The following is a 20,615-nucleotide window of genomic DNA, read 5'->3' on the forward strand; positions in this document are numbered from 1 at the left end:
CTATTCTGTTTCTGCACGAGCCAGTGCCTGCTCTGGGTCTGATCTCATGCTAAACCCATCCAGGGAGGGACAGGCACCCTGCATTTCTGTGTTTGACATGTCACCCTTAGCCTTGCAGTGTGCCCTGTGCCTGTGACCATCCTCCAGGCCCCGGGGTTGCTCATTTAATTCACATCCCCGAGCACCTGCCCCGGCTCGGCCGGCCTCTGGGCGCAGGTGCAAAGTTGACACGCAGCCCTCAAGGACCTCCCCAGGGAGGCCCCTCCCCACAGTTATGTGGTGTGTTCAGTCTGGGTCAGACACAGAAATGTGCTCTGGGAACAGCTGTAACCACACCTATTTTCTTCCCCGTCTCCAACCCCACATGCTGCCAATTTGCCTGTAAAAAATATTTTGTTGTCACGCTTCTCCCTCACATCCCTTCGGTGACCTTTCACCAGGCTTTATGTTGACCCCGTCCACCTGTGTGCTTTCGCCTTCTGCGTCCCAGCCCTCCCTGCCCAGCTCCCCGGCCCGGCGGTCAGGGGGTGCCGCCTCGGAGCATTTGGCACTGAGAGTTGGTCCTTTGCAGTTGAAGACATTAATGCGCTTTTTCCCAAGTGAGGTAGAGTAGTAAGTGCAAAGCACCAGTCCGGTGATCTAGACTCGGCCGTACGCTCCTGGAGAGCAGTTTCCTGCATAAACATCTTTGCGATTCCTAGCACCGAGCCCAGAGTGAGTTCTCCAGTACTTGCATGGAGGAGTCCCCAGTCTGAGGAAGGCTCTTCCCCAGCCCCATGTGGTGCCTTTGTCATCCCAGAGCCACTGGCCCTGCGTAGGCTGCTGCTGGGGGCTCTACTGCCCCTGACGGGGCTCCCTGCCACCCGACCGCTGACCTGGGCCTGCCCTTCCCCTCCACTGTCCCTCCCTCTCCAGAGCGAGGCCGTCACTGCCCAGGCACATGAGGGAGGTGGACTCTCTTCTGATGAAGAGGAGGGGACCAGCTCTCAAGCAGAAGCGTCCAGGATCCTGGCTGCCTCCTGGCCCCAAAACCGAGAGGCTGAAGAGGAGCAGAAGCCACAGTGCCCTAAGAAGACCAAAAGGGCAAAGAAAGCGGCAGCCTCCCACCTGTTCCCATTTGAGAAGCTGTGATGGGGGTGGCCACCTGTCGTACCCTGTGCCCCACAGGCCCCACACCTGCCCTGGGAGCTGCCCGGGCCCTGGGGGCGGTGCTGTCTCCTCTGAGAAGGCACAGAAGCAGATGGGGGCAGGGGATAGACGGTCAAGCTCAGGTGGTCTGGTCTGGCCCCCGTCCTCGTCAGATTCACCCCGGGTAGGGCTTCCCACGCTTTCTGCTCCCCCGCCCTATGCTTTGAGCTCCGGAGCACTTCCCTGGAGACTCGCCCACCTAGACGTTGCTCATGGCATCTTTGGAAACGCGAGTCAGTTCTTTTACAGAAACCACTGGGCAATTTAGGAAGACACCGGTCCTTTCTTCCAGGTGGATCCTTCATCTGTCAGACCCTCGTGCGTGCTTTTCCCTCTCTTGCAGCCCTCTCTCTGCGGGCCACTCACTTTCCTTCAGGGTTACTACCACTGCGTAATGCCGCCCCTCCGTGGTGTGGGAGAGAGCAGAAGCAAACGCCCTCATCTCAGATTATGGGATCGTCGGGATATGCTTTTCAAAGTAACAGTTCAGGGTGGCAGACGACTGGAACAAAGAGCTGAAATCAGGAAAGAAAAGGAAAACACTGAGAGTTAAATGTTAGCGAACGTGGATCAGTGTTAAACTAGATTTTATTCATTACGGGATAAATTTATAAAAGCTCTATGCATTGTAGATATTCAAGAGAAGTAACTTTTGTAACATTTTGAGGAAAAAATAAAGCATTTATCTAAAAAGACCGAGCTCTGCGTTTTCTTCCAGATTTCACGTCAGCTAAGAACACCTGCATGGCAGAGTGGTTTTTCCACATGTTGATACTCAAGGTCGGGTTTTGTTCTCAGGTTGACTGGGAACTAACTCATCGTTACACAAACTGACCTTTTTCTTTCTACTCTTAAGCCAGGAGAGATGTTACTTAACCTTTGATAGGAGCAAACTTCCAGCCAGTTCTATCCAAGGGAAACAAACAAAACACTTGGGGTGTGACTCATGCGGCAAGAGCCTGGCTGGAGGGCTGGTGTTGAGAAACAAACTGGAGTTGCCATGGAAACCACAGAGCCTCACACTTCCCGCACGCTCTCCTAGAGGTAAGCGACTTGTTTTGTGGGAGTTGAATGGCAGTGGTCCCGCGGATGAGGAGAGTAGGTTTTGGGAAGTAACTCAGCTGCTTCACATCTTATAACAAAAAGGACACACACTGCCGGCCCCAGCGTGGACAGTCAGCAGCTGTCCATGGATCCAGAACTGGAGGCTGTGGGGCCCCCGGGGGGGCTCAGTCAGTTAAGCGTCCTACTCGTGATGTCAGCTCGAGTCACGATCTAACAGTCAGGAGGTTGAGCCCCGCGTCAGGCTCTGCACGGAGCTGCAACCCCTGCTTGGGGTTCTCCCCCCTTCTCTCTCTCTGCCCGTCTGCGCGTGCACTCTCAAAATAAATAACATTAAAAAAAAAAAAAAAAAGAACAGGCAAAAAGTGAAAAACTAACATGCCACTCGTCAGGCATTTCGTGGGCTTTATCTCATGTAGTCCTTTCCACGGTAAGGGAGAAAGGCATCGGGGCCATTTTATAGATGAGGAAGCTGAGACTCATATCGTGGACTTGGCCCAGCGTCACACAGCCACAGCCAGGCAGTGGCACACTTGGGGCTGGAACCCGGGTCTGTGCCAACCTAACGTCCAGGGTGCCTGCTGCACTGTGCCACACCGTGGCTCCATCCACCTCTTCTGATGCATTCTGAAGCTGCGTGAAGTCTGAGTCATTTACTTTGAGTCAATCCAAAACAAAGCGTGTGTTAAAAATGACAAGTTGCCCTTTTCAGAAAAATTGAAACCCCTTTTAACCACTAAAAGCTACTTAGAACGGAGTTCTAAAAACTCACAGTCCTTCATCAGTTCTACAGCTGAACTGTTTACGATAGAAATTTCAAAAAAAAAAAGTAACAGCAAGGTCCTATAAAAGCTCTTTTGAAATTTATTTTGAATTTTTATCAAAAATACAAATACGATACAAATTTCATGATTTCCCAAAGACTTCAAACATTTCTTAACATTATTTTGCTCTTTAAGAACACTACTGAAATTCGCAGTAATTTAAAATCTGTAGTAGAAAAAATTACACAAACCAAATCCCACAGAGTTCGTATTCAGCCACCATCTAGTTGTATTGTTTTCCGAAAGCATCCTTCACGAGGAGGCGCTCGATGACAACTGCTCACGTGATAAGCAGTGGTGAATACTGTTTCGATTCTTAAATCCAGCTAAGTCCTCTGCACGAAGAACCTGAAGTTACACCACAGATCTCCCAGGCCGATGAGAGATTGTTAGGTCTCCCATCACTCACTCAACTACCAACTAATTTGCTAAAGCGACCGCTCCCAGCAAGGCAGAACAGTTTCCAAGTAATACGCAGATAAAGGATATACGAAGGACCTTTCGAGACATCAAGGTGACAACACACTTTATGCTTCAGAGGGCGTGAGAATAGCTGGGAAACAGCAGGAGCGCAATGAGGTGTGGCTACATTTTACTGAGAGAAGCTGTGGACGTGGGCACAACAGGAGTTACCCGGGGGCCAGCTGCTAGTGTGAACGCCTCCCACGGTGAAAGGCATGAGGCCCGGGCGCTGCACAAGCGTCAGGTCTCAGATTTCTGGTTTGGGGTGATGGGGGCACGAGGGAGCCCACTCAGGATGAGAAAGCGTCCAGCCTTTTCCTTGAACGGTTGACTGAAAACTCAAAACCATCTTCAAGTAAATCGGTAGTTTCTGATGCCAGAGGATAAACGGAAATGCCTCTCTCCACCTTCTCCAAATTCCCCTCTCCTCCCGGAGTGGGATCCCTTCGCCAACGCTGGCCTCAAAAGCACCTTGGAGCCTCCCAGTGACCAGAGTTCTGACGGAGGTGACTCTTTTTTAAGCAGTAAGTCACACCCCCATTTACACCTCTCTGTGCCCTGAATTAACTTCAACGGACAGATTAAGAGGAGTTTTTCTCTAACAGTCTGAAGTGCTCATCATTCAAGCAGTGTTTTGTGTTTTTAAATCTTATTTGAAACAACACCCTCTTAGAGTAGGAAAATACACATGAAGTGTAGCAAAGAGAAACATAACAAATGAGAGCTTTGGAAATCCTACACACTAAGAAGTTTCTGCCAAACTATCAACTACGTGTAAATAAAGCCCAACAAATATCCCACGCTTCTTCACCGTGACCTCGGTGGCTTTTCTAAGTACCAAGTCAGGTGCCGTGCCCGAACTGGGTTTGTGGTGCCCCGCGTGGGGGCCCGTGCCCGGTCTGTCCGGCACCGCAGCACGCTCAGAGGCCGCTGGTGACGGTGGCCACGCGGGATCACGGGGCAGGGGTGGCTGGGCAGAGCCCTGGCACTTGTCTCCAAGGGTGAGGGTGAGGGGCCGGTGAGTGTTAAGGCAGCAGGTCCGTGTGGAGTGTCCCCAGCTCACTGTTGGCAGACATCAGCCAAGCGAGATGCGTGAAGCAGCCACACGGTCCCGAGGGAAGGGAGGGAAGCAAGCAGAATGGATGCCTGTCACCTGTCACACGGCCAGCCGGGAGCTGCCGCCTCCGCTCACCAGAGCTGCCTGCTGGCGAGAAAGAGGGTGGGAAGACGCGAGCTGGTGGGCACCAAACCTGACGTCCACGCGCACCGCGAGGCGTGGCCCCTTGAGGAGCGGAGCGGGTGCAGAATCCAAAACCGATGCAGGCTCGTGCTGGGGCGAGGAGCGGGGTCACGGGGGCAGGGGGTGAGCTGGATCCTGAGGAGCACGCGGGTGTCGGGCGGGGGCCAGGGCCTGCCTCACTCCAGCTTTTTGGCCGGCACCCGGGTCCGAGCAATGACGATGGGCACCAGGGCCAGGCAGCCGAGGAAGAGGGCCCACAGGGGCCGGTAGAAGAGCCAGCCAGCAGCCACGGTCAGCAAGGTGAGCGAGGTGGCCACGCAGAAGGCGAAGGCTTTCAGGCCAATGTTGACCAGGTCTCGGAAGACGGGGAACCAGTCCACTGTGGGGAAGAGAAAGGTGGTGAGGCTTCCGGGGCCACAGTGCTCTGCGTCGCACGAGGTCAGCGGATCGTTCCCGTGTCTGCGGACCGGGAGGGGCCCGTGTCGCCAGGTGAGGAGGAGGGAGGGAGGGGACACGGTGGCGCGAACAGGCTCCCGTGAGAGCTGGAGGACCCAGAGGAGGAAGGCACACCACACACCATGCGCCGCCCCAGGAGAGCAGGCGGGTGGGAGTGCCTTGGTGCCATCGGTCTGGGAAGACATCTGCCTGTAATGGTGGCAAGTTACGCCTGCTTCACACCTCGACGAAAACTGTGGGCGGGACCTTCTGTGGGTGCCCAGGTGGGCTTCTCGGCCATTCGGGTCATTACCTGTGCGCACAGCTTTGCGCTGAGGGAAATAAATCAGCTTAAGCTGGCTCCCACCTCAAGGATCTCACGGGCCACTGGCCCCATATGGTAAAGTCTAGGGTCCGGCTAATCCATCTGGAATTACCCTGTCCTTGGCCTGTCTGCCCCTCCAGGTAAGCATTCTATAGCTGATGGCAGTCCACAGGGGGAATCTTCACTCAGTTCCAGGAAGCCCCAGTGGTCTGGTGCTGTGAACAGAGGACCCTGGCTCAGCTTGGTCTGTTCCCACACATACCCTGCCTTGGCCCTCACAGTAAGCAGGGTTCGTGTTTTTGTGCATCAACCACGTGTCAGGCACTATGTGGACCGTCTCCTCAAACCCTCGTGCCTGCCCTGGGAGGCTGTACTGTTTTACCCTCATTCTATCCACAAGGGCTCCAAGGCCCAGGGAGTTCAACTTGCCTAATGTCTTACAGCTAGAAAGTGCCAGAGCCAGGAACCTTGTCTGTGCTCCCCATGGCATAGTCTCCAGGGCCTAGAGCGGTATCCTGCGTACAGCAGGCACTTAGTAAGTGCTTACTGACTGAATGCCGGAGTGAACGAATGCTGGCTCATCGCTTCCCTGATCAGTCCCTGCTCTGACGTCTGTCCTCGGTCTAGAGCGTCAGCATCCCAGATGAAGAGCAAAGAGGAGGATCGTGGGCAGTCAGAGAATCAAAGGGCCCTCTGAGACAGATTCCCACCTCCTCATCTGGCAGTGGGGGGACTGAGGCTCCGAGAGGGGAAATGGCCTAACCCAAGGTCGCGTTCAATGCAAAGGAAAGGTGGAGGATTTTGATCAAATTCTAATCTCTCCCAAATGGCGCACAAGATGCGTCTGGCTGGTTTGACCACAACTCAGCTGTCCGGAGAAAGCCTTGGAAGGGAGGAAGTGTCCTTTTCCCTCCTAGCCTGGGATGTACTGCAGCCAGACCTCCTACCCGCCCCCCCCCACCACTGGAAAGGGTAAATGGGGGAGAGGGTTCTGTTGGGGCCTGGCGAGGGCTGGATGGAATTATCAGACTGGACACAGACACACTGGGGTAAAGGCTTGGACACAAGTCCCCTGAGACGCCCCGTCCGCCCAGATCAACAGTGTGGGGCTAGTGCTTACTCAGTCAACCGGGGCCTCAGTCCTGTGCCAGGTTGGGTCACTTGGCAACTGCTGGGCTCACGGGTGCCGAGTGAGCGGCCCAGCACTCTGCCTCGCACTCCAACTTGCTGGCTGCCCCGAATCTAGCCCAGGTCTTAGGGTGAGGAAGCATAAAAGTTTTGGGGTGTTTCCTATTTGCCAAACGTTTCACAAAACTGCACATTAGGTGTGAGGTGACTGACGCTGAGGCAGGAAGGGGAATGGCCCGAGTACCCAGAGCTCTGACATGACAGACCTGGCTCACTGCAAAGCCTGGCCGCTCTCCCCGTCGGGGCTGCTCACTTGTGGAATGAAGGGCTGAAGGAATGAGCGGGTCAGCTGGGGACAGATGGGCCGGACCCTCAGATCACAGGAGCCACACCGAACCCTCCCACACACTCCCTCCCAGGAGTTGGCACCCCACCCCGCCCCCGCCCCCAAAAGCACCTGTCCATCGTCTCTGTCTTCCTCCGCTCATTCATCCCAGGGCTGTGCACTGGGACCCAGACATGGGCCAAATGCCTGGCCTCTGCCCCAAAGAGCACCGCAGCAGGCCGGAAAGGGTTAGAGATGGTGTGAGAAGTGCAAGGGAGGCATGTGGGCTGCATGAGGGTGAGCAAGATGCCCCCGCCTGTCCCTGCACACCTACCCAGCGTATACAGGATCCGCGTCATGAGGTTGAGACCCATAAACATGGCCATCCAGCCGGCGGCCCGCAGGCCCCACGTCTTCAGGGAGTTGCTCTTTTGTTCTCTACGAAACACCTCCTGCAGGGCAAGGCGGGGGAAGGGGCGTCACGTCTCATGTCTCTGAGGGGCCACCAGCTTCCCTAGCTGGCAGGGCAGGTGCCAGAGGGTCCATCCCAACCCAGGAGCCGTTTGGCCATTTCTGAGAAGACCAGGGGAGGTAAGGGCACGTCTCCTGCCCAGGCCTAGGTGTCTGCCCATCTCGCACAGCACAGGATGGGGCAGGAGACCTCTGTGGAAGGGAGGAGTCCTTAGCCCACCACCTCATCCGGAATGAACCCCAACCTCCTGCCTCCAGGGGTTCCTTTCTGGGGTCATTTACCACCATCCCCAATAGTGCATCCTGTGTGACGCTTCACCTTGGCCGCTCCTCACGTGGTTCTGGGCACCTCGCTCCGTTTCCCCCCTGCTTCGCAGTCTCCACAGCTGCCCCCCTCCCTCTGCCTGCCCTCTGCACGCTGGAGTTTCACAGCGCACCCTCCCCGCGGGTCCCAACCATTTTCTCAGCGCCTCCGTGCCAGAACGCCACCCTGCCCACCCCCGCCCCGTGGTTTCTAGCTGCAGCCCGGGGCCTCCTGCTGTTCACATGCCATCCGACACCCACACTGCAGCCTCCCCCCAGCCCCCGACCTGTTCCTCCTGTCTCCACCTCAGCAAATGCTACCACTGCCCACCGCCTGCACAAGCCCAAACCGGGCTGTCAGACTCGGCTTGCTGCTCCCCACAAGGACCACCTCCCATCCGGCCTGTCAGCAAGTCCTGTCAATGCTGTGTCCACATTTCCCCAGACCTCTCACCACAGTCACCCTCACCAGGACCGCTGCAATAGCCTCCTCCCCTCCGCCACCTCCTCCCCATGGCAACCTGCCGAGACCCTGGTGCCTGTCAGGGGTCCAGGTCAAGTGTCCTTCTGTCCCAGGGCCTTTGCACATGTGCTTGCTCTGCCTGGAGCATGCCCAGCCAGCTCCTACACATTCTGCCAGTGCCAGCCTTAACGTCATTTCTATAGAGAGCACCCCCATTGTCTATGACAATAACGATAAGGACAGCTAACATTTAGTGCTTACCATTTATCAGTTGCTGTCCTCGGTGCTTTACAAGTACTGCCTTACTTAAACCTCAAAAAAACTTCACAAAGTAGACACACTTATCTCCATTTTACAGATAAGGAAACCAAGGCTCTGAATAAATGAATAATCTTTACAATAACCAAATAAGATAAGGATCATCATTGTTATCATCCAAGAGGATAAACAACTGGTTCAAGGTCCTGTAGCCAGTGGAAGACAGAGCAGGGCTTGAGTTAGGGCCAGCTCGTGTCCACACTTGTCCACACTGAGCCCTCCTGCCGCCAGGGCTGGAATCTGGGCATCCTGACTCGCGGGGTCTCGGTTTCTCCTCAGGGCCCTGGCCACCTCGTTGGCTCCGGGCCTTCTCTCCCTGCTTCGCGGAGACCCCAGGCCCTGTGCTGGAGGCCCGGGGTGGTCAGCACTGCCTGAGCCTGCCTTCCTGGGAGTTAGCAGGCCATGAGCCCCACCCACTCCTCTCTGGGGGCAATGGCTCTGAGACCTGGGCCTCCACCTGCAGGAGACTGAAGTGCGGGATCGGGCTGGAGCTGCAGGAGAGAGAGAAGCCTGGGCAGGGCCTCCTAATTTTAGAGACTCCCTGAGAGCTGCCATGGAAAGGGTGACTCACGCCCGCCCAACTGGGAGGTGGCAGCCCCACCCTGAGGCTGGTCACCGGGCTCCTGGGTGGCAGCCTGCCCACACCCTGGTCCTGGCTGGACAGAGGACAAGGTGAGGCCCATCATCACCTGGGGCCAGGGGCCAAAGTGAGAAGGACGATAACAGTCAAATGGGCCACAGCTAGGCCTGGACCCCTACCCACTGCCTTTCCTTCTCAAAGCTTTATGGACTGAAAAGTCCTGCAATCCTGCTCCAGGCACATACAGAATTTCCCACCAGTGATACACTGTGTTCATCAGCAATGTAAAAACAATTTTTCTGTTGAAGAGAAGGGTTTCTGCCTGGAAAAGAGGGGCTATCTTTTAAGGCATGCAATCGAACTAATCAAAAGTTAGGGACTTAGGTGAGACATGACCCTCCCCATTGTACAGATGGGGACTCTGCAGCTCTATCATCCTGTCCGTTTTTCAGAGCATCTGCCTCCCCTACGCAGCTCTCAGCACACGGTGTCCTCACTCGCTCTTTCTTCTGGTGGGTCCCTCCCCCCAGGAGGTGGGAAGCCTGAGGAGGAGGGGTCTGCTATGCCCCCTGTTCTATCCTCGGTCGGCATCCTTTGGGCCTATGCCCAAAGTACGATCCTACACACAGTCCGCTGCCCATATGGGGAGATTCCTGCTCCTTCCAATTCTTTTTCTTGCCTCATTGCACTGGCTACGCCCTCTAGTGTGGGAGCTTATTAAATAACCACGGGAGGGGAGAGGGAAGGAGGGAGATGCCTGCCCCTCCATCCCACAGACAGGCAGCAGCAACTCACCTCTGCCGAGAAGTCCCCATGGTGCAGGAGAAGCAAGGTGTCCCCAGACTTGGTGGAGTATGGGAGTAGCTGGTCACCCCGCTGCCGGGCAATCACAGTGACCTGATGGGAGAACTCAGTGTTAGAGCTGAGGGGACTGGCGGGCCGGGTCCCAGCACCCTTCCGCACTGAACACCAACTGGGGGAGACAGTGAGGAGACCCGTGCCAGCCCGGAGCCCCTCTCTCCACCTATCGGCCTGGGGCACACCTGCCCCCCAGAGGTCAGTGGAGCTGCTTCATTTCAAGCTCCCGGGAAGACCCTGGCAAAAAGAAGCATGTGTCAGTGTGGGGCAGGGGCTGGGGCCAGGGGTGGGACTGCATGTGACAGGGTCAGGAACCGGAGACCAAGTATTTATAGAGCAAAAACTGGGGGCTGGGGGCTGGGAGGCGGGGGTGGGGGAAAGAGCTGCATGTGATTGGAAGAACTTGGGCAGGCATGATTAGGAGGTCCCCCTACAACAGCAGTTCTTAGCCTGGGGTCCATGGATGTCCCCGGATGGCTGTGGAGCACACGGAGCTCTGAAACTGCTCCAAGGCACAGCCATCTGTGTGCGGGTGTGAGCACATGCACACACTTCCTGCAGGAAGGGTCCAAAGTGTTCACGGCATTGTACTTGGTGCCTGTGCCCTGGAAGGCCAGGACGCCCTGCTTGGGTCTGCCCTGGGGAAGCCACTTACCACGTGAGCCGGGCCCAGGTCGGGGTCATCGCCGCTCAGCCCCGCGTAGGAAAAGGACACGCGCAGGTCTCCGACCTGGGGGTGGGAGAGACGTGGGCTGACTGAGACCGGGAGCAGTCAGCCTGGGCCTGTGTCCCCAGCACCCAGAGCCGAAGCTCTTTTCCCACCTCCACACCTCAGCCCAGGGGCTCCCATCTCAAGGCTTCTCCCCTCCAATCTCATTTGGCCAAGTGGATGCAACTGAACCGAATCAGAGTCCCAAGCAGGAATGTGGCTCCTGTGTGTTGTCCGGGGGCTGGCACTGTCAGGCCCTCCACCTCTGCTGTGTGAACAGCCCAAGCCCCTGTGTACCTCCGGATACTTGGGGTTTTCGCTGTGGTAGAAATAGTCTCCCCGGCGAATGATGTCCACGTGCGGGTCCTCCAGCTTGGACAGGCTCAGTGGCTTGAAGTTGTCGACTTTGTCGATGAGGCCTGAGGAGAGTGCGGGAGTCACAAACGATGCTGTGCAAACAACGCCCCCGAGCGGTACACCCTTCAGCCCGACCGCCTTCCGGGAGCACCCTCCCAATCCCTCCTTCCGTACCGCAGGCCCCTTTCAGTCTCCATCTCCTCCAGGAAAGCCTCCCCGTCCCCCTTCCAGCCGGTGGGAGTGGCTGCAGCTCTGGAAACAGCCCGAGCCTTGCACCTGTTCTGCCTCAGATCCCCCTACCTGTCCAAGCCTGGTTCGCCTGCTGTATGCATTGCACTAGAGGCACAGCAGCCACTGACTGGGCAACAGAGCAGATGGCAGACAAGCCAGGCCCCAGGGCACGGCCCGTCCTCCCTCTCCCTGGCTATTTGGGGCCTATGTGTCTTCTCTCCCACTCTATTGGGGCAGGCCCAAGGACAGACCCAGGTGGCTGGTGGTGCCTCCTTGTCCCTGGAAAGCCTCTCCTTGGTGTCACCTGGGGGGCCTACAGTGAACCACCCTCTCCCTCACATAGGGCAGGATGCCGGCTGGGGCTCACAGACGGAGGCCTTGGGGGCAGCCTTAGCTCTGCGGCTGGCTCTGGGGCTGCTTGAGGAAGGGCTCTCAGCTCTGTCTGGTCAGATCAGGCACCAGGGGTGCCTGGTACTTATTCTCTGGAAGAGACCGTGTTTCAAAGGAACCTGGCTCAGGTGGGGCCGCTCTGCACAAGTCCCCCACCTCCTGGGGGTCTGCCTTCCCTCTGGCCCCCAGCCGAAAGTACGATGCCGGGAAAGTGCAGGCTGATCCCACATCCAGGGCAGTGGGGACCCCAGCTCCTGGGAGGTGGCCAAGTAGAAGCACAAGGCCTCTGGGTGCTGTTGGCTCATCTGAAGGGGCCAGAAACTTACCCGCCGAGAGGAAGAATCTGCCAATTTGGACAAAGGGGGCTGTAGCCGTGAACGACTCCACTGCCATTGCGCTGTGAAGAGAAGGAGCTGTCGGCGGAGCGGGGCACTGGCTGGGGGCTGTGCCGTCTCTTTGGGTTGCGCTGGGCAGGTTTTCCACCCCGGGGCTCCTGCAAGTCCCGACTAGCCCAGGCACTGCGGAGGTCTTGTCTTTACCACCTGATCTACCCCCCAGACGCTCCTGTCCCCTCGCCTGGTGGAGCACCCTCCTCCTGTCTCCTGTCCCCCAGAGCTTCACATCTAGACCCCTACCAGCCTGGCCCACCCCAGCCACCAGTCATCACATGGACCCTCTGTGGTTCTCTACATCATCCCTGACCCTTCCCAGCCTTCCCAGCCCCAGGTAGCTCCCAAGCTCAACTGTGCATATTCAAGACCCTTCCGGGCACAGGCCTGCCCGCGGCTCCAGCAACGCTCCAGCGCCAAGCCCATCTCACCACCCCCGTGTCTCTGAGCTAACTGCCTTCTGCCCAAATCCCACAAAGGCCCAGATCAAATGCCACTGCCTCCTGAAAGCCCTTCCTGATTGCCCTCCCATCCCCATGGCTGTTAACAAATGCTTCCCGGATACTGTATGTGCAAGTGCCTCTCAGCACTCAGTCTAGGCCTTACATTCGTGACCTGTTGGACCTGTGGGGGTCAGGAATCGGGATTTCCCTCCGCGTTCCCGGTGCCCAACGCAGGAACTGGCCTCAGAACTGTGTCCCAGACTTTCATCAACTCATGAGGCAGAAGCAACTCAACCCCATCACTCTGCTGAGGAAGCTGAGGCTGGGGACCCGCCAGTGGCTGGCAAGGCTGTGCTCAGGGCCACCTCTCACCTGGGGTTTTTGTGGCCAATCTCTCGGTCGAAGTTTCTGCTGTTGACGATTTCTGACCTCCACTCGGTGTCTGTCACAGGGAGAGGGAACTCAGGAACCATGGTAAGAGTGGCCACATGTCTGAGGCTCTGTGTCCTTTTATCCAAGCCCTTGGCCACTCCAGGGCCAGAGGGACAGCTCCTGGAGCCTCAGTGGACACATGACAGAGCCAGACTCTGAGGACTGACACCCAGCAATCCCGACATCTGGTTCCACGCCTTCCCCACTGCCGTCAGCCTCGGCCAGGGGCAGAGACCACATGTGTGCAGGGATGGTGGGGGCCCGGTACTCACTGTAGGAGTACCTTGTCTCTGTCTTCACCTGCCCGTCCTCGGTGTACTCCCTGTGGGGAAAGCACAGGGCACTCCAGAGTTAGCCTGTCACCCCCAGGGCAGTCCCATGTCTAAGCTTCTCCAGCTGGACACAACTTGGGCCCATGAGGTCAAAATCTCTAAATGGAGCCGGTCTTGTCTATACCAGCCAGAGACAGGTGTTTACTCCTGGGCAGACAGCCAGCTCCATCCCTCAAAGGCCCACCCTGGAGAAAAGAGCTTTGTCCTCCTAGGCTGAAATGTGGCTCCACTTGGCTCATGCCAAGGGCTGCAGCCCTGCCCTCTGGGCTCAGACACCTCGCTGCACCCTCTGCCCCAGGCCAGCCCCACGGAGGGCCCCTTGCAGCTGCCCTGGCTCCCCTAACCACCTCCCCATCCTCACTCACAGTCCACATTGCTTGGCTCCAAGTGACTCCAGCCTAATGACAGATGCCCTCAGACTTCTGTCAGAAGGGACAGGATGTAACCCAGTGCCACCTCTGCCCCGTCATGGGAGAGAGCACGGAACCCACACGCGGGAATGCATTGTTTGTGCCTGGATCCAGTCATGCCTCAGCCTGGGCAGCCCTGCGTAACTCCCTAGACACGGGAGCTAACCCATCCTCCCACTCGCATTAGGTTTTCTGCCACCTCCAAACAGAAGATCATTGGCTGATAACTTGGGGATGATTCAACACTTCTGATAGGAAGATTTAAAAAAAATTGTTTTAATGTTTATTTATTTTTGAGAGCAAGAGGGACACAGCATGAGCCAGGGAGGGGCAGAGAGAGAGAGTGGGGGACACAGAATCTGAAGCAGGCTCCAGGCTCTGAGCTGTCAGCACAGAGCCCGACGCGGGGCTCGAACCCACAAACCGCGAGATCACGACCTGAGCTGAAGTCGGACACTTAACCGACTGAGCCACCCAGGCGCCCCCTCTGAGAGGAAGACACCATACTTTAAATTCCAGAAGTGTCCAAATAAAGAGCCACCTGCATCTGATCCTGACATCTGACGTCTGCACCTCTTATCCTGGAGTTTTCACTCCCTGCCAGCTCACCGGGACTCCTCCGTTTCCACCCACTGGTACATCTCCACGTGTCGCCGCAGCTTCACAGCCGGAAGGTTGACCCCATAGTTTGGATCCGACAAGAGCTTCAAAAAGAATCAAACAAATCAAACACACAAGCAACACAAAACTCAGGACAAGGCTCACACCAGCCCAGGATGCCAGAGGAAGCCGGACTGGACGAAAAACAGGCAGGGAGGACAGGGCCCGGAGGCAGGTACCACAGCTGCTTCGGGCGGGAGGACCGGGTGACGCTGCCTGTCCCGAGTCCACAATGCCCAGCGCCTGGGGCCGGGAGCCTCACAGCACCGGCTCGGGCTGCACGACCAATGCCCTGGCGCCAACCACGGGGTATTTAGGGTTCAAACAGGAGAGGGAGGTCTGATCACCAGAGTACCTTTGGGCCTTGTGCTAGACACACGTGTTATCATAACCGCTAAAGCACCTTTTCGTGAAGCTCCTGCCACGTGCTGAGCACCGGGCCAAGGGGTTGGCCATCTGATCCCACCAAATCCTTGAAGCCGGCCCCCCAGTTTGTTACAGTTATTGTCTGCATTTTGCAGAGAAAGATGCTGAGACTCAGGACTGACAGGTCCGCACAGCTGCTGAGTGGGGCAGCTGGGAATCACACCTGCGTGTCCCTCTCCAAAGCCCACGTGCTTAAAAGCCCCAACCAGACAACAACCAGCGACGCGCCCCGAGCCTCCGGCGGGTCAGAAAGCTTCACCAAACCTACCTTGGACGTGCGCAGGGCCCCGATGATGTGCACCAGCCTTCCCTCATTCTCTGGGGCCACACTGTGGATGCTGTCAGGGGTCACCACAAGGGAGAGCCCCTCGGCCAGGGAGGTGGCTGTCTTCAGTGCGCGGCCCTGGGAGCAAAGGCGAGTGGGGATTTCACCTCAGATGCGGCTCAGCACAGTCGTGCTTACCGCACTGTATCATGTCAGGATGGGGCCTCGGGAAGCATGGGGCTTATCTCCCCATTTCACAGCTGGAAAACCAAGGCCTGGCAAGTGGCACAGGTGAACTGGAACCCAAGACTCCTGCTTTCCCAGGCAGTTCTCTTCCTGCCACACTCTCACCAGTCTCATTGCTACCCTGTGCTGGTGCTTCTGTCTGCTGTGTGCCCTTATGCCATCTCTCTCTGCCTTCTCCCTCTCCCTCACCTCCCAGTCTATGTGGTTTAGATGGGCCTGTCTGTAGTGCTGTCCAAATCACGGGACCCAGGCTTAGCCAATCGGAACACGGGTTCATCGTCCTCAGGGATTAGTTCAGAGAGAGGACTGAGATGAGCCAGGACACTGAAACATCTCCCTGCAACTTTTGCTAAGTTGCTCTTGGAAGAGACGGGGCTGCGAAGCTGGTTGGATGTGACCCTGCAGTTGTTGGCCATCTTTACCACCACAAAGGAAAAGTCCGCCAAAGAAGAATCCATAAAGAGAAAAACAGGCAAGAGTGGAAAAATGGAGATTCCTGGTGACCCAGCATGAACACCTGGATCCAACCATGCCTGAAGCTGAGGCTACCCCAGGATTTCAGGCCTGTGCACCAATGCACTTGTCTTCCTACTTACGACAGTTGTGACATGAGTCCTAAGAGAAAACATTCTGACTAATTTAGCACTGCCACCCCCACCCCCGGCCCCGCCTGTGGTAAAATCTAGGCCCTTGTCACCACATCCAGCCTCTGGACTCATAGCCTTTGCTCTCTAATACTGCACAGGGGAATCCCAAACATTTTACCTCGTTGGTGAAAATTAAGTAGAAGGAGAGCAGGAAGGTCATGAGCCCCACAAACATCCCACCCGAGGTCTCGCTGAGCCGCTCCAAGAAGCCTGGCTGGGGGTTGCTTGTAGTTTTGACATGTTCTCTCCTGTTACTTGTACTGGAATACTGAGAAAAAAAAATATTTAAAAAAATCAAAATGGAAATTAGTTTTTTAAAAATAAGTTGAATTCTGCTATTTGTTTATATTCAGTTTTCACTGAAATTATATACAGTAAAAATGCACAGGTATTAAAGGTATAGTTTGATGGGCATACCCCATCTGACCAACATCCAGATCAAGGTAAGAATGTTTCTACCTCCTCAGAAAGTTACCTTGTGCCTCTTTCCTGCCAATACTCCCCTCTCCCCACCCTCTAGTGGTAACAAGTATTTGAATTTGTATCATTATAGATCAGTCTTGCCTCTTATAGAGCCTGACGTAAATGGGACCATCATACAGCACAAATTTCTTTTCTGTCCGGATTCTGCCTTGGCATAAAGCTTTTGAGGTTCAACTACATTGTGGTGTGTGTATCAGTAGCTCATTCCTTTACGTGGCTGAACAGTATTCCACTTAAGAATATACCACATTTGTTGACTCGGTCGCCAGTGGGTGGGTGTGTCGGTTGTTTCCAGTTTTCAGCTGTAATGAACAATGCCTCTATGAACATTCAGGCAGAAATCTGTATGCAGATACGGTGCTTTCCTTTTCCTTGGAGAAAGTGGGTAACATACCCACAAAGGAGTGAACTTGCTGATCATAGAAAAGATGTATGCTTTTAAGAAACTTGCCAAACGGTTTTCCAAAGGGGTTATCAGAGATATATTATTAATTCAATTCAACAAACGGTGGCTCAGCTTCCCGAGGGCCACGCTAGGGCTCATAGCGGCGAGGGAAAGGGAAGACGGGCTGCAGGGCCATCGAGTTACAGGCACAAACAGTACTAGGCCATGCTGAGTGTCTGGTGAGGAGCAGATCCAGCACCAAAGGAGCGACCCCTTCCAGCTGGGAGATCACGGCAGGCTCCCCAGAAGAGGGGGCATTCGATTGGGATCAGAGAGGCAGATCCTGGGGTAAGGGCATCCCCAGCAGGGGGAGCCATTGAGTGATGGTGAGGAAGCAGGAGGTGGTCCTGGGAGCACGGCTGCCCATCTGCTCTGGCTGGGTTTGGGGAGGCATGGGCTGGAGGGGAGATGAGGATGGCTAGACACATCCAGGAGGGTTCATGGTAGGCTTCAAACTCCAGAGTCAGTGGGTCAGGTTTTGTACAGCCAAGAAGAGAAGCATGGTTTGAAGTGTCCCTTGCTGACTAGCATCGTTAAAAGCAGAACACTGGAACCAGAAGAACTGGGTTTGAATCTAGGCCCTGCCCTGTACCGGTGATGGCGCCTTGGGTGAGCAATTAACCCCTTTATGTTCTCCATTCACTCATCTGCAAAATGGGGATAATAATCCAATCCATAGCGCTGCTGAGACCAAAGGACTGAATTATCAGACAGCTCAACGAGCAGGGCACAGGAAGGAACGCACAGGTACCCACGGCTGGGGTACGCTGACCAAAGTCACAAAGGTGTAAAGTGGTTCTGAGATGAGTGATCAGAGTGGGCCAGGCCCCTGGCACAGGGGGCCAGAAGAGAGACTTGGGTCAGTTTCTGCTTGAACAAGGCTGAGGCCACATTCTCTGATTGTTCCCGAACGCCCCCAGCCCATGCCTCCCAGAAACCAGATGTCCATTGCATTCAGAAATGGTCTTAACTTTCCACACCACTGGGGAACATGAGTGGAGCTGTTTGATGCAGGCAGGCAGGTGACCATCATCCATCATAATGATGACAACGGCCAAATGCCAGTCTATTACAAGCCAGGCATGGGAAAGCTATCGCTATCCCATTTCACAGATGAGAAAATCGAGGCTCAGCAGTTAAGCCCAGATCACTCAGCCTCTAAGGGGCAGAACTGGGCTTCATGTATGGACAGACCAGAGGCCACTCTCCTACCACTTTGCTCCAAGCTGCATTCCTCACTTCCTGGGCTGTAAGAAGAGCTGAACACTGGGAACCTGCTGCAGAGAGGGTCAGGGAAGGGAGCCAGTCCTGCTGTTCGCAGTGCAGCCCAAAACTTGGAAGCCAGAAGGCATGACTTCCTTCTGGACCTCCCCTCAGCATACCTCTACGAGCCAACACCAAGGAGAGGAGCTCATGGAAGGCCTTGGAGGGAAGAAAGAAAGGCACAGGAGGATATACCTCAACCCACAGGAGGGGTAGGGTGGGCAGTAACATGCCACACCCAGCCCACATTCCAAACCAAAATCCCGGTAAACATGGAGGGTCTGGAGAGGAGGATGATGGCGATTTCCTGCAGCCACACTTCGCTACCCACTCTGCCATCTCCCTAGCCTGCGGGGCACCCTCAGGTGCCTCTCTTCCTCCCCTTCAAGGCCACCTTTGAGCCTCTTACCTTGATGGTGGCTCCTTGATATGTGTTGAACACATATGTGTATCCTCCGTGAGCACTCCAGGCTCAGAAGCAAAGAGCAGTGAGTGATGGCACAGTGGTTGACACGTGGGCCCTAAAAACTACTTGTTGCATCAGTCGCTCTACCTCTCTGATCCTGTTGAGTCACTTATAAAAAGGAGATGGTTACCAGTCCCTCTGTCCCAGGGCAGTTTTGTTGTTATACTGATTAAGAAGTTGTGGCACCTCCCCGCTCCACCCCACCATCATCAGATTTTTCTTCCTCACTGGGCCTGGTGGCTCCTGTAAATGTGCACCCAGCTACTGGATGACTCAACAAAGGTTTGGCAGCAGAAGATGCCCAAACTCATCCACATTCCTTGGACCAGGTCAGGTGCCACTGTACCCAAGATAGTTTCTGCCCACCAGGGCCACCCGAGCCAGACTGTGAAGACAGATTTTTCTCATGCATTAGGCATGTACCAGGCACCGTGCTAACCACAGACTGACTCCCTTAAACTTCACAGGAACAGATCCCACGAAGAGACACAAAGCCAGAGCGATTAAGGCCGCACCGCTTCTGAGAGGAAGAAACTGGATTTGCCCCCCAGGTCTGCCTGACTCCCAAGCCTGCTGTCTTTGGACAGCATCTTCTCACGAAGTATCTGGCCAAGCTGGCTGTCAGGCCCTGGGCAAGTGCCTTACCCTGCTGGGGAAATTCTCCATCTGTAAAATATGGTGGTGGTGGCGATGTGGGGGTGGACAGAATCTACCTCTGGTTTCCTGACTGCCGGCTCCCCTGGCAGACCCTGGGTCTCAGACTGCCCCTGAGGCGTTTCTAGGTGCAGCATTCACGGTTTCCGGATCTCCCAGACAACTCTAACTGAGGCGGAGTACACTAGGGCTGTGGGTGAAACAAACCCTGCCTCTTCAGGGGCGTGGGGCACAGAGAGGACCCAGGGGTCTGGCAAGAGGGTGTCACAGGTCAGGGGAGAGTGGCTAGGACGCTCCAGCGAAGCAGGAGGGAGGGAGCGTCTGGGGCTGGCAGGGCACCAGGGCTGGCTCCAGAAGCACTTTCACAGAGGAGGGGAGTGGTGAGTCACCAGGCTTCTCCCACACCCAGCGCTCCGTCGGGAGGCGCTGCTCCTCCCACGGCTCGGTTTGTTGAATGAATGTTGGGCTTCATTCGAAAGGTTTCCGAGACACAGGCTGGCTGCAGGGAGAAAGGGCCAGCAGACTTTTGAAGGGAACCACCTTCAGCCAGGACCTCTCTAACCAAACACACCCTAGGAGGCCAAGGGGCCCGGCAGTGGGGAAATGCTCCCTCCCACAGTCATCCTAACTCCTCTACTCTCAGTCTCGCCCGCATCCCTTTGCAGCATCTCTAGCCTCGGTTTACACGCTTCCCTAGGGCGCGGAGCTCACGGCCCGCCCGCACAGCCCCGTCTGTCCGCTGATGGACAGCCCCACCTGAGCCGTGTAGGCTTCCCCACCCTTCCCGCGGACCGGCTCCCTCGGAGGTCCCGTCCAGCTCCCAAAACCCGTGTGTAAACGGGAAGCCCAAGGGCCCAGGTGGGCACTGGGAATGAAAGGAGGGGCTGCGGGCAGGCGCCGCGCACAAGGCGATCCCAGTGCTGGGAGCAACGGCTCCCGAGTCTCTCTCCCCGCAAACGCACAGCCCGACGTCGAGGTCCGGGCAGACTGAGAGAGATGAACAGACGGGTTAGCTGCCGGAAGGCCGAGACAAGGGCATGCAGAGGGAGATGGACCGGCCGCACGGAGGAGGGCCAGGCAGGCAAGATGGACCTAGACGGCCCCTTCGGGGAAGAGGCCCCGGGAGATGGGGAAGTTTGGGTGGGGTCCGGCAGACCAGGAGACACTCACGTTCGCGGCCATGGTGAGACCCGGCTCGCCGCTCACCCTCGTTCTGCTCAGCTGCGGAAGGGGTTGATGGCCTGAGTACAGAACTCAGCGGCCTACCACCTACCGGACAGCTGCGAAAACCCGCGTGAACCCCAGAATCTGGGAGGACGTGCCCCGTGAGCCACAACTTTTCTGCTCCTGCGCGCCGCAAGCCTTCCTGGTAAATGTAGTCTGGG

The 20,615-nt window shown here is 56.1% G+C and overlaps 2 protein-coding genes across 6 annotated transcripts in view; one reads left to right on the forward strand and one right to left on the reverse strand.

Moving 5' to 3' along the window:
• Positions 1-1,884, forward strand: part of XPC (XPC complex subunit, DNA damage recognition and repair factor) — a 28,923-nt gene extending 27,039 nt beyond the window's left edge. Inside the window, exon 16 of one of the 2 annotated variants that reach the window (XM_011280222.4) lies at positions 916-1,884. In XM_011280222.4, coding sequence (XP_011278524.1) covers positions 916-1,131 — 216 coding nt within the window. In that variant the 3' untranslated portion in view covers positions 1,132-1,884. The remainder of the gene's footprint in view (positions 1-915) is intronic. The other variant, XR_006593980.1, reaches the window with a different exon arrangement.
• A 1,207-nt stretch (positions 1,885-3,091) lies between these two features.
• TMEM43 (transmembrane protein 43) lies at positions 3,092-20,608 on the reverse strand. 4 transcript variants are annotated; one of them, XM_006929015.5, is made up of 13 exons: positions 20,401-20,608; positions 19,222-19,729; positions 16,038-16,187; positions 15,030-15,164; positions 14,285-14,379; positions 13,206-13,255; positions 12,874-12,943; positions 11,996-12,066; positions 10,989-11,110; positions 10,638-10,712; positions 9,920-10,021; positions 7,324-7,441; positions 3,092-5,155 (listed from the first exon to the last, which is right to left on the reverse strand). In XM_006929015.5, the coding sequence occupies exons 2-13, from the start codon at positions 19,240-19,242 to the stop codon at positions 4,953-4,955; spliced, it is 1,212 nt and encodes a 403-aa protein (XP_006929077.1). In that variant the 5' UTR covers positions 19,243-19,729; positions 20,401-20,608; the 3' UTR covers positions 3,092-4,952. The 4 variants fall into 4 exon arrangements, with proteins under 4 accessions (XP_006929077.1, XP_044907936.1, XP_003982576.1 ...); XM_045052001.1 differs by lacking the exon at positions 19,222-19,729 and adding an exon at positions 16,484-16,704 and having other exon boundaries at positions 20,401-20,607; XM_003982527.6 differs by lacking the exon at positions 19,222-19,729 and having other exon boundaries at positions 20,401-20,607.
• Positions 20,609-20,615: the final 7 nt, after the last annotated feature.

The sequence above is a fragment of the Felis catus genome, chromosome A2, assembly GCF_018350175.1.
Source record: "Felis catus isolate Fca126 chromosome A2, F.catus_Fca126_mat1.0, whole genome shotgun sequence".
NCBI classification, from domain to species: domain Eukaryota; kingdom Metazoa; phylum Chordata; class Mammalia; order Carnivora; family Felidae; genus Felis; species Felis catus.